General features: G+C 44.6%; 1 protein-coding gene across 1 annotated transcript in view; it reads right to left on the bottom strand.

The window, feature by feature from the left end:
• LOC136678492 (LIM domain kinase 1-like) overlaps positions 1-12,340 on the bottom strand; it is a 67,679-nt gene extending 55,339 nt beyond the window's left edge. The window contains exons 1-2 of the mRNA XM_066656542.1: positions 12,087-12,340; positions 8,991-9,090 (exon numbers count right to left, since the gene is read on the bottom strand). Coding sequence (XP_066512639.1) covers positions 8,991-9,090; positions 12,087-12,144 — 158 coding nt within the window. The 5' untranslated portion in view covers positions 12,145-12,340. The remainder of the gene's footprint in view (positions 1-8,990; positions 9,091-12,086) is intronic.
• Between the last annotated feature and the right edge of the window lie 1,315 nt (positions 12,341-13,655).

The following is a 13,655-nucleotide window of genomic DNA, read 5'->3' as shown; positions in this document are numbered from 1 at the left end:
TAAGAAGAAGGGGGGATGCCACACAGTGGTAAAAAATGGCCTTGTCCCAACTTTTTTGGGATTTGTTGACGCCATGAAATTTTGAAACAACATATTTTTTCCCTTAAAATGATACATTCTCTCAGTTTAAACTTTTGATCTGTGATTTGTGTTCTATTCTGAATAAAATATTAGATGTTGGCACCTCCACATCATTGCATTCAGTTTTTATTCACAATTTGTTTAGTGTCCTGACTTTTTTGGAATCCGCTTTGTATTAATGTGGCCTGGTTTGTTATTTTAGGATTAAAGCTAAAAGTTATGGAATGTAAATGTTATTAGCATGATGCTCACCGCACAGTGACATAACCCAAACCCGTATAATGTTGGAATTAATCAACTTATTGTTTTGAAACCTACTTGTGTGTTCTGTATCCACGATTAAAATTAAGAAAGCAATTGTAGTCACTGATATTTGTTAGTAAATAAAATAGCTGTGTGGCATAGACATGGTTCCTAGCAAACACTGTTCCTGTTTTATACAGATCTCTGTAATCCACATTCTCACAAACTATTTCATTTTAACCCCTGAATTAACTCAGCATGGTATTTAATGTGTTAAATCCAACCCGGTCTCACACTCACTCTGATATAGTCACATATACAGGGGTCTGTAATTAGTGACATAGTGGCATATTTTTGACATTTTATGTGACAATATCACAATCATAAGTGAATGGGTAATTACCATAGAAACACTATGTGACAGTAACAGGAAACTCTTCCTCATTACAGTCATTACTGATATAACATAGAAAAAGGCATAATGCGAATTACAGATCATAGGTTCTTATTCCAACAAAGGCATAACGTATTTTATTATAATATTTCTCTTAAGCAATGTTTATTATTGGTGTCCTACTTTAGCTTTAACCCTAACGAGATCATTTCTTTCACTTAACGTTATTTTGACTAATTTTCAAAGAGTTAACACTGAAAAGGACATTTCTCTAGCCGTTATTTGCTTCGATATTTTAACATTATATTTTCCGTAAATAAAAATAAGACTGCGGTATTGACGGATGGTAATGACGCCTGAAATGAGGAAGGGTTGTCGTGTTACTGTCGCATAACTGTCGCATAACAGGGGGCACTGATATAATGGTTTTTATGGTAATTACCCATTCACTTATGATCGTGATATTGTCCCATAAAATGTCAAATATATGTGACTATATCAGAGTGAGTGTGAGACCGAGTAGTTAAATCAGACAGTTAGCATTATGCTAACTTCTGGAATAGTTTTCCATTTCTAATAGCAATATTAGCCTTGTAGCAACAGTGCTAACACTAAAACAAACTTCACACACAGCAAATGTGTTATGACCGATGAAATATCATCGTAAGGGAGACATGTGTAAATAAGATTCTTAACAAAATCTTCTGACTTTGCTGGTTGGGCTTTTGTGTGTGTGTGTGTGTGTGTGTGTTTGAACAGATGGCATGGTAAGCGTGAAGCTAAAAGCAGGAGAAGGAGGATAAACATGGCATCGTCCTAGTAATATTTGAATACTAATATTCGGGAGGAATATCTGGGCAAACACAGCTCTCCCCTCCAAGCTCATCCTTCATCTAATTACGGAGGGTCAGGAAGCAGTAACTGCTTTGAGGTGGAGAGATGTGCTTCTCATATCTGCCACCATCCAATTGAATTTCACAAACATTCTGACAAATCAGATTCTGGTCCAACTGGAAAAAGCTGGATTAAAGTAAAGCATCTATTTGTTCATTTATTTATTCATACATTCATTCATCTTCTGTAACAGCTTTGTATGCAAGAGAGGAACATACCTTGGACACAGAATCAGTTCATCACAGTGCATCACATACACTCACTCTCACACTCCACCTGCGGAGAGTTTCACACACTTACCCAGTCACTCTTGTTCACACACGTGGACAATATTACACAGCCACTCCACCTATCAATGTGTGTGTGGACTGTGGGTGTAGGACTCTTGATGTGGTTTAAGGTGCAGTTTGACCTATAAAGCTATGAGCTCTAAACAGGAATGTGTTGTGGTCAGCCATTTTAGAAAAACGCTGTGCTGCATTTAACTTCTCAAACCTCCTCACGGCAACTGTCTCTACTCTTTTTACATATATTTACCTTCAGCTCAAAATTCAACACGAACAGGTGTTTATGAAATAGCACGGAGCACATCTGTAAACATGATTCATTCTCCGGACGTCTGGTCCCATTCACCACAACTGTAAACTTCTCCAAATTTTTACTTCCAGTGTAAGAACACCCAGATGTGAACGTTACTGCTCATAGGTTGATCTGTCATGGCGCAGGTGACTAAACGGGGATGCATTTAAAATTCCTTAGGTGGAAAATGAGGAGGCAAAAGAAAGCAAGGTAAATTAGAGAATATCTAAATAAATCTCTCAGGAGAAGCATTTGTGAGCAGCAGGTCTTACCATCTGATCTAGGTTGTCTAGGAGGAACTACAGATATTAAGGAGATCTTTGTGATTTTTCTTTCCTTTGGACTATTTAATCATGCAGAAATTTTAGTGGAATTCCCCTTAGAGGCTAATATGCAGAACAGAGATAAACAAAGCCGACAGTGAGCGGTGTTCTGTAACCAGAGCCTTACTGACAGCGAGCTTATGGGGAAGATGGTGTCCACCACAGAGGCCAGCAACAGTTCTGAAGGAAGTTAGCCTTCCGCGTGTGGTCAGATGTGGGTGTTACTTTACAGACGTGAGCTGCTGATGTGGTGTGTGCTACACAAACACCTGCGGACCACTATCTTTCGGTGGGACGGGTACAACAGCACGGTCAGTCAACGCTGCTAAGGAAGTGAAGGACACATACACATGCACACACACACGCACACACACACGCATGCACGCACGCTCGCACACACACACACACACACGGTGGCGCAGCAGGTAGGTGTCACAGTCACACAGAACCCCCAGTTGTGGGTTCGATTCCCGCTCCGGGTGACTGTCTGTGAGGAGTGTGGTGTGTTCTCTCTGTGTCTGCGTGGGTTTCCTCCGGGTGACTGTCTGTGAGGAGTGTGGTGTGTTCTCCCTGTGTCTGCGTGGGTTTCCTCCGGGTGACTGTCTGTGAGGAGTGTGGTGTGTTCTCTCTGTTTCTGCGTGGGTTTCCTCCGGGTGACTGTCTGTGAGGAGTGTGGTGTGTTCTCCCTGTGTCTGCGTGGGTTTCCTCCGGGTGACTGTCTGTGAGGAGTGTGGTGTGTTCTCTCTGTGTCTGTGTGGGTTTCCTCCGGGTGACTGTCTGTGAGGAGTGTGTTGTGTTCTCTCTGTGTCTGCGTGGGTTTCCTCCGGGTGACTGTTTGTGAGGAGTGTGGTGTGTTCACCCTGTGTCTGCGTGGGTTTCCTCCGGGTGACTGTCTGTGAGGAGTGTGGTGTGTTCTCCCTGTGTCTGTGTGGGTTTCCTCCGGGTGACTGTCTGTGAGGAGTGTGGTGTGTTCTCCCTGTGTCTGTGTGGGTTTCCTCCGGGTGACTGTCTGTGCGGAGTGTGGTGTGTTCTCTCTGTGTCTGTGTGGGTTTCCTCCGGGTGCTCTGGTTTCCTCCCACAGTCCAAAAACACATGTTGGTAGGTGGGCTGGTGACTCAAAAGTGTCCGTAGGTGTGAGTGTGTGAGTGAATGTGTGAGTGTGTGTGTGTCGCCCTGTGAAGGACTGGTGCCCCCTCCAGGGTGTATTCCCGCCTTTTTATTCCCGCCTTCAATTATTCCAGGTAGGCTCTGGACCCACCGTGACCCTGAATTTGATAAACGGTTACAGATAATGGATGGATGGATTGATGAATTATATACATTTTTAATTTAATTCTGTTAATAAATCCCCACTGTGTGTTCATGTACTGTACCTTTAAAACCACACCACTGCACTGTAGTCATGTGATTACTTTAATTAGTTATGCACAATATATCGGTCCGATATATTATTTGCCGATATGTGGATATTTTTAGTCCAATATTGGAGTTTTAGCTTATATTACAACCGATAACTTGCTGCTTTTTTTTTTTGATGCCTCGGGGCGTGAACCCGCTTTGCGCCCATGATTCCGGGTAGGCTCCGGACCCACCGTGACCCTGAACTGGATAAACGGTTACAGACGAAGGATGGATGGATGGAAAATGATCCTTCATTAACTGTAATCAAGGTAAAATGTTCAATTAACTGTAATATAGTTAACTGAATATACAGTTATATTGTGTATATTGACTTGCGCTCATATCACTCAGCACAGCAAACAAAACAGGCACAAACAAGACAAACACAACCTGTTTACACCTTGCATATCACGTTCAGATTAAGCTTGATCTTGTTTGTGTGTTTGTTCATTCATTTATTATCTCTATCTGCCAGGTGTTAAAGGATCAATCAGACACCATTCTTCTCCCTGTTATGAATACATCAATTATAGTGACACCTAGTGGCCTGAAGTAGAATCTCTGTAGTAAATTTATTTAAAACCTAAATGTAGGCGACCCACTCTGTGGAGCAGAAAGTAGTTCATTCAGAGACCTCAGAGCAACTTGAACCCTGATCCTGTTTAAACTGGGCTCCGTGGAAGCAGTGTAAAAGCGAGAAATAAACACAATCCTTCATTTTCTTAATTTTTTGGTACAGTTTTGTGGTTGAATGTCAGTGAGGGCACATGTTAAAGGTAAATGTAAAAGCACCGTTTGAGTTTGGGGAGCACAGCTCTAGTGGGTTAATGGGGTTTGTGTTGAGGAGCTGCAGTGGGCCCCAATTTCCTTCAACTGTACAGCGTTTTATCAGGTGTTGGACATTCCTTCCAGGGTCATCTGGAGGCTGATTAAACACTCCAGGCTAAGAGCAAAGCTGCATAAACATTTGAAGCCTCCAGATGAATCATGATGATGGTAAAGTTTTCGGAGATGCATACAACATGTGGCAATGTTTGGAGACACATGCTCAACCAATGTTTCTTCTGCAAGCAAAGGTATTACAGGGAGTTCTAATCTTCTGGAAAAGCTATATGCACTACCTGTTAATGCATGTGTGTGTGTGTGTGTGTGTGGGCCAGGGGGTGGGTGTGGGGGGGCGGGCATGTGCACAGACATTTTTGGGGGCAGGTGCTCAAGTCAAAAAAAGGGCACCCATCGCCAAAGACAAGCATTTTCAGCAATCGTGACGCCTAAGTGCCTCCTCCAATTCAGGTTCATGGTCACAGCGGGTCAGGAGCCTACCTGGAATCTTTAGGTGCAAGGCAGGAACACACACTGGAGGGGGCACCAGTCCTTCACAGGGCGACACATACGCAAACACATTCACTCACACGGACACTTTTTTGAGTCGCCAATCCACCTACCAAGAACTGTGGGAGGAAACCCACACAGACACAGGGAGAACACACCAAACTCCTCACAGACAGTGGCTTGGAGCAGCAGGACCCTGCCGACAGGACCCTGGAGCTGTGTGACAGCGACACTACCTGCTGTGCCTTGCACTCTGTTACAGTTAAAAAATTAATTCAGTCAATCAAAGCAATAACAGGCATAATTTTAATATTCAGTGATGTATACTAATGTGGGTTTGGATGTCTTTAAATAGTTAAACCAGCTCACATCCAACCTTCTAATATTTCATCTCTTTATTACACTGTATTCACTCAAACTACTACACAACATCCTTCAGATCCAGGATCATCACGTATTCAGCAACATTTCTGCCAATCAGCAAAAAAGAAAACCCCTCCATGGGACACTGACCTTATTTCTCCTCATCAGTATGTAAATATACACGGCAGACTTCCCCTCCTTTGGGGCTGTTATGTAAATGAAGTATGTCCAAGACTGGAATCGCAATGGAAAGGCAACAACATTCAACATATGACAAGAAAATAACATCATCTGGTTTTTACTTATAATTTAATCAGAACGTTGCCATGACTTCAAAGGGTCATTGTTGGACTTGTGGGGACTGATTATACAGATGTATGGACATGTGACCTCCACTGTTCAAATATTGTCCATTTTCGAAGCATATATATAAACAAATATATAAACAGGAAAAACCTAGAGTGCAGTTTGTATTTATTTGATTTGAGTTTAAACAACTGACTAAATCTTCAAACAGCATTTGTACTGACCCCTTGTGGCCTGGTCTAAATCAAGATTTAAACTAATTAAAAATCATGGATGATCCTATATAGAGGGCCTGCTCTATGGAGAAAAAACTGATTGATTCACATTCATTACAATGTAAAGTGCGAGGTGTGCTTTGAACATTCATTCATTCATTCATTCATTGTTTGTAACCCTTATTCAGTTCAGGGTCGCAGTGGGTCCAGAGCCTACATGGAATCATTGGGCGCAAGGTGGGAACACACCCTGGAGGGGGCACCAGTCCTTCACAGGGCAACACAGACACACACACATACACACACACACACACCTACGGACACTTTTGAGTCGCCAATCCACCTACCAACGTGTGTTTTTGGACTGTGGGGGGAAACCAGATCACCCAGAGGAAACCCACGCAGACACAGGGAGAACACACCACACTCCTCACAGACAGTCACCCGGAGGAAACCCACGCAGATACAGGGAGAACACACCACACTCCTCACAGACAGACACCCGGAGGAAACCCACGCAGACACAGGGAGAACACACCACACTCCTCACAGACAGACACCCGGAGGAAACCCACGCAGACACAGAGAGAACACACCACACTCCTCACAGACAGTCACCTGGAGCGGGAATCGAACCCACAACCTCCAGGCCCCTGGAGCTGTGTGACTGCGACACCTACCTGCTGCACCACCGTGCCGCCCTGCTTTGAACATGCAAAATAAATAAATAAATAAATAAAAATAAATAAATAAAATGCTGAAGTTTATAATTATTTTATGATGTTTACTAGATTTTGGGGGTAGAGCAGCACTTTTGAAAAGGTGCCCTGGGGCTCACAAGTGACACAAGGTTCAAAAAGTTGACCCTGTTTTCAGGAGCATGCAGCGTCCGAGGCCGAAGATCCTAGACAGCAAAATCAGCCTGGTTCTCTGGGAGTGGAGGGGTGGATTTCCCTCCCCCCCATCTGCCAGCTGACAGTGCTAGATATCACAGGTGTCTGTGGGCTGATGTGACAGATCTGGGCAGAGTATGTTCCCCCAAGAGCATTAAGCTGGTCAGTTTTGCAATAGCAGATGTTTGAAAAGAACGGGTGGGTTGGCTTCACGTGTCAGAGGATAAACGTGTTTGCCCACACCCTCCCGAGGCTGGGGACACTGTGTGGAAGATGGATACGGCTAATTACTGAAGATAACACTTTTTTGTTGGGGGTTATGGGGGTGGCTAGCGTGGGAAACACTGTGTGGTTTGTTTTCCATTTTTATTGTTAACTCAGAGCTGTTGATGTCGGCAGTTTCTGAGGCTTTGACACTTGAACGTCCACATTCCACAGAACTGAGGGACAAGCAAAATATATTTGTTTTGGTTTGAAAAGTACAGCGATACCTACTAATCTAATCTCAGCCTCCTGCTGAGAGCTGATTAACCTGCTTTTAAATCTTTCTGCTGGGAACCAGGGTCCGCGGAGGGAGATTATCACATGGGGTCCGTTTGGGAGGATTAGCTCAGGGTCTTATAATATCCTTTATTATGTGTACAAATAAGTATTAAAGCACTTCTGTGTAAAATCTAATCGTAATTCAAAATTCAAACGTATTTGTTCACCTTACATTGTGTAATATGGATTGCTTCAGTGTTCTGACAGCTGTTAGATCTCACATTTCTCCTAAAGCATTAAGAGGAACCTGCAGTACCCATTTACTCCTTTGGGATTCTGAATTACACGACATGTTAGAACATTCTCCTGAGGATTTGGTAGATTTCAGCCACGTAACCTGAGAAAGGGCAGGTGCTGGTGTTGGTGATTTAGTTCTGGATCACAAACATCGCTCCATCTCCTCCAGAGAAACTGGATGGTGCTCAAGCACTCCCTGGTTCCACAGGGATTTCTAGACGACGCTTGGCATTGAGCACAGTGATGACAGGCTCATGTGCAGCTGCTCCAGAAAACTAAACTAAAAATAAAAGTGTTGTTTTATGTAAAACATGCAGAAACATGCAAATCCATGCTACGACGTGTACAAAAGCAAAGCGGTACACAACAATGACAACAAAAACCCATTCACAGTGTTACAGATGAACCTCAACCTCCTCGCTGTGAAATAACAATGCTTTAGAACTTCAGAACCTCGGAGTTCATTCAGCTCAACAAGTTTAAACAAGTTCACCACTTTCTTCAACAATTTCTGTCATGTTACATTTTGTCCGTGTGTATGCTCAGCGTACTTTAACCCCCTTTCCCCTTTCTTCAATGGTCAGGACCCTCACAGGACCCCCACAGAGCAGGTGTGATGTGGTGGTGGATCATTCTCAGCGCTGCAGTGACACTGACGTGGTGGTGGTGTGTTAGTGTGTGTTGTGCTGGTGTAGAGTGGATCAGACACAGCAGTGCTGCTGGAGTTTTTAAACCCCTCAGTGTCTGGACCGAGAACAGTCCACCGACCGAAAACATCCAGCCGACAGCGTCCTGTGTCACTGATGAAGGACTAGAGGACGGGCGACACACACTGTGCAGCGACAGATGAGCTACTGTCTCTGACTCTACATCTACAAGGTGGACCAACGAGGGAGGAGTGTCTCACAGAGTGGACAGAGAGTGGACACAGGGTTTAAAAACTCCAGCAGCTACTGCTGTGTCTGATCCACTGTACACCAGCACAACACACACTAACACATCACCACCATCACGACACCACCATGTCAGTGTCACTGCAGCGCTGAGAATGATCCACCTCCACATCACACCTGCTCAGTATGCCACTGTGAACAACAACACAGACAAACTTGTGTTTATTCACTGATGTAGTAACTTATCTACCCTGTTTCCCGACACAGAGATACACACTCCAAAGGTGACCAACCTGAAACAGATGGTGTGCCAGTCTGTGTTGAGGGCCTGGAGGTACTGCTCATCGTAGATGTGCTGTCTGCATCCCGCACACACCGGCAAACTTCCACCAGCTGTGGAACAGAAGCAGAAAAGCTCAGTCAGTTCAGGTTTTAAACCGTTAATAACTTTAAATTCCCCTTTATCAACACACACCGATCCAACTGCAACCAGCGCATCGGCGCTTTGCAATTATTCCACAATTCACCTCAGCAGCTGCTAGGTTGGGCGGTATAACAATAATACCGTATACAATAATGTATACGATATTAATCAAATTTTGGTTCTGTGTCTTTAAAAGGTGACTAAAATGTTCATGTGCATTTAAGAAAGCCACAGGGAGGGGGCGCTGTGGGAGCTCAATGACTGCTGATGTCACGGTCTGAAAACGGGTGGGGGATAAAACACAACCCCAGTAGCCCACCGCAGTTGGGACAGGGGGGGTGGACGACTACTGACGTGCAGACTGACCAATTAAATGTTTACAGAGAATGTTATCGACCAATAACTGTAGCTCTACAGTCAGACCGTCCAATCAGAAGATTTTAGGCTACTTCACCACGCCCCCTTCTCACTCAAGCGAACCAATCGGAGTAGGGGAGGGCGGGACTAGTTTGTGAACGAAACTCTTCTCGAAGTTCTATGTAAGTTCTAGAAAAACAACATCCTCTAAAAAAGAGGACATGTCCGGGTAAAAGAGGACGTCTAGTCACACTACCATTAGCGCCAGCTGTGCTTCTAAACAGTGTAGAACCGTCTTATTTCACTTGTTTTCGAACTGTTCTGTTCCTCCAGCACCAGTTGCTGAAATTTGCTCGCTCTCAGAAACGGGTTTTTATCGTCAACACGTGTGTCGGTGTGCACTGTGTGGCTGTGTTTAGCTAAATTCACTCAACTGTGTGCTCACAGATATAAGGCTCAGCGCAGTCTGACAGAGCTCCCCCTCCCCACAGTATACCGTACGTAATACCGTATACCGATAATATTTTGAGACTGTATTACGATATGAAAAATGTAGCTACCTCCCATCCCTAGCAGCTGCTTTCTTTCAACCTTTCTGACCCATCCATCACTGCACAGAAGAGACGCATCTGCGTATAAATAATTCTACCCTCCTCCAAAAGTTACATAGTGCCGTTTCTGCAGTGCAGAGCCTGAAGTAGCAATAACAGAGGCTCCCTATTACTGTTCAGTGGCGCATAAACATGATGTTAAAGCTATAAGTTTTAAGATAAAAACACTACCTAGTGTTACTATTAGGCCTGAAGCTGAGGAGCAGAAAAGCTGCCGTTCATCAGGGAACACCGTTCTCAGCAGTTGGTGTGTTCTCAGTTTGACTGAGCACTAAGTCAGAGGAGAGACATTTGTGAGGTTCTGGACAGTTTTGTTTTTTTGCTCCAGTTCTGGGACTTTTCCCAGTGTTTGGTTGCATCTGGTGTTGGAAACTAATTCAGTATCAATACATTCACAATAACAATGTTTCAATATTAAAGACATGATTTTTAAATACACTTTCAATATTTCAATATACTATATTATTATTATTGTTGTTGTTATTATTATTATTAATATGCAGCATCTGTCAGTGACTTGTGCTCAATAAAGGTCACTGCAGTCAAGTCACTCCACTCAGTTTTAAAGTTAATTTAAAACTATTAATATCAGCAAAGCCAAGAGATGTATGTTTGTCATTGGCAGTTCTTCCTGTGGATATCAGAATTATTTTGTCTGAACCATGACTTCAGAATTATATCTTTATATCAGTTTTGTTCATGTTATTTAGCCCTAGTTGTACCTCACATTTAGTTGGTAGAAACAGTGTATCTTGGGTCACACACACACACACACACACACACACACACACACACAGTAAAACACACACACACACACATCAGAACCAAGTGGAGAAGTTGATTAAAACCTGCCTCTGTGTCAGAACATGAGCAGTTCTGCATCTCACACACGTCGGCTTATGGAAGAATAAGTTCTAGACTCAGCTGGGAATGTTCTAGATTGAGTCCCACTGAGATAAACCCAGAGAACAAGAACAGCACATAAATCTTTAAAGGGAAAGTACTGTGAGCCGCTCTCGGAGGAACCTCCACGAAGAACCGCTGCAATATTAATGAAGATGAAATAATAAAGAACAGATTTCAGAAATGATTAAAGCCCTTCTCCAGTGTGAATGCGGTGTTTAGCAGTTGTAGCGTGTCTGCGCACGGACGTGTTCACGGACAGGACACGGACAGGATGCCACACAGAATTTCATACCTCACACATCTCAGGAACCAATCCTGTCCACTCTGGGCTTTGCAGCTGTGAGTGGTGGAAATGTGGGTGGAGTCTAACGCATTTGAATAAATGCATATTCAAAAAGCTGTATGAAACTGAAAGAAGGCGTATTAAGGTGTAAAATCAAACCCAAGACCCCTTTAAAACATTTGGGGAAATAACTTAAAAATCTGTAAACACTGAGGAGAGAGTTAATCTAAGACCAGAGGAGGACTTTTAAAGAAAACTCAAAATAACAAGGAGAAGAATGGGGGGTGGGGGGGTGGGGGGAGTAATAATAAAATGCGGAAAAGTGAAAAAAACTACTAAGTAATTACTAGTATTAAGTGAAACTAACCACTAAGAATATAAATAAAAGGAAAGTAGAAAAGCAAGTAAAAATGTTAGAGATTAAACAGTGGAATAAATAAAAAAGAGGTAAGAAAAAGAAATTAATGTCAAGGGGAAAGAAAGAAGAACAAGGACAAAATTAAGAAAAGAAGAAAAAGAAGAAAAGTGTAAGAACTGTAAAAAAACAATTAAAGCGAGAAAAAGGACTAACAACATATACACAGAAGGAAAGATAGAGTAAAAATGACTAAAAAGAAAGAATGAACTGAAGGATGATAGAAAGAAGGGGTAGGAATGGAATATAAATGTGGTATTAACCCTTTAGTGACAAGAGCTGCATCTTTACCGCAGCACGGATCACACCTCTCCACCTTAAATGCGTCACAATGTTCTTAAGAGCTGGAGGGTTTTAATGCGAGGCTAGAATCCAATAACCACAAGCACGAACCTTCGTCCTCTCCCATGCGCTCGTCCTTCCAGGTACAACACAGCAGCATCAACCTCATCCACTCTCTGAGTCCCAGCTCCGCCACACGCACACAGCCGAACCGGGCTCCCTCACAACGGCAGAACCGCGCTCTGTGCTTCGTCTTTCCTGCCCGGGTTCTCCGCAGAGACACGGTGAGTTTAATCAAACCAGCCGTGCTCCGGACCCCGCTCCAGTCTCAGCAGCGGCAGGGCTGCGGTCCTCTCTCTCCCCGCCCGTTTACCGCCCGCCCCGCCTAGGAGCCGCAGCTCGCCATTGGCCGCTACTTCACGAAAACATAAGCTTTACTCTTCTTTGATTGGCTGAACTCAACCCCACCCTCTGTCTTTCCATTGGGAGAGAATTCATACTTATCCATATTCACACGCAGTGGCAAATCCTGGATCAGAGGGCGGGGCTTGTCTGAAAACGGGTGGAAACCCAAAAGGTTTTACACCAGTGTAAAATGTTTACATTTCTTTCCCATTCTTGCACTTTATTTCACTGATTTAACACCCCGTGGAGAATGGCACGGTGGCGCAGCAGGTAGTTGTCACGGTCACATAGCTCCAGGGACCTGGAGGTGGTGGGTTCAATTTCCGCTCCGGGTCACTGTCTGTGAGGAGTGTGGTGTGTTCTCCCTGTGTCTGCGTGGGTTTCCTCCGGGTGACTGTCTGTGAGGAGTATGGTGTGTTCTCCCTGTGTCTGTGTGGGTTTCCTCCGGGTGACTGTCTGTGAGGAGTGTGGTGTGTTCTCCCTGTGTCTGCGTGGGTTTCCTCCGGGTGACTGTCTCTGAGGAGTGTGGTGTGTTCTCCCTGTGTCTGCGTGGGTTTCCTCCGGGTGACTGTCTGTGAGGAGTGTGGTGTGTTCTCCCTGTGTCTGCGTGGGTTTCCTCCGGGTGACTGTCTCTGAGGAGTGTGGTGTGTTCTCCCTGTGTCTGCGTGGGTTTCCTCCGGGTTACTGTCTCTGAGGAGTGTGGTGTGTTCTCCCTGTGTCTGTGTGGGTTTCCTCCGGGTGACTGTCTGTGAGGAGTGTGGTGTGTTCTCCCTGTGTCTGTGTGGGTTTCCTCCGGGTGACTGTCTGTGAGGAGTGTGGTATGTTCTCCCTGTGTCTGCGTGGGTTTCCTCCGGGTGACTGTCTGTGAGGAGTGTGGTGTGTTCTCCCTGTGTCTGCGTGGGTTTCCTCCGGGTGACTGTCTCTGAGGAGTGTGGTGTGTTCTCCCTGTGTCTGTGTGGGTTTCCTCCGGGTGACTGTCTCTGAGGAGTGTGGTGTGTTCTCCCTGTGTCTGTGTGGGTTTCCTCCGGGTGACTGTCTGTGAGGAGTGTGGTGTGTTCTCCCTGTGTCTGCGTGGGTTTCCTCCGGGTGACTGTCTCTGAGGAGTGTGGTGTGTTCTCCCTGTGTCTGCGTGGGTTTCTTCCGGGTTACTGTCTCTGAGGAGTGTGGTGTGTTCTCCCTGTGTCTGTGTGGGTTTCCTCCGGGTGACTGTCTCTGAGGAGTGTGGTGTGTTCTCCCTGTGTCTGTGTGGGTTTCCTCCGGGTGACTGTCTGTGAG

The sequence above is a fragment of the Hoplias malabaricus genome, chromosome Y (assembly GCF_029633855.1).
Source record: "Hoplias malabaricus isolate fHopMal1 chromosome Y, fHopMal1.hap1, whole genome shotgun sequence".
Taxonomy (NCBI): Eukaryota; Metazoa; Chordata; class Actinopteri; order Characiformes; family Erythrinidae; genus Hoplias; species Hoplias malabaricus.
Note: the sequence above shows the minus strand (reverse complement) of the source record. Positions and strands in the feature narration are given on the sequence as shown.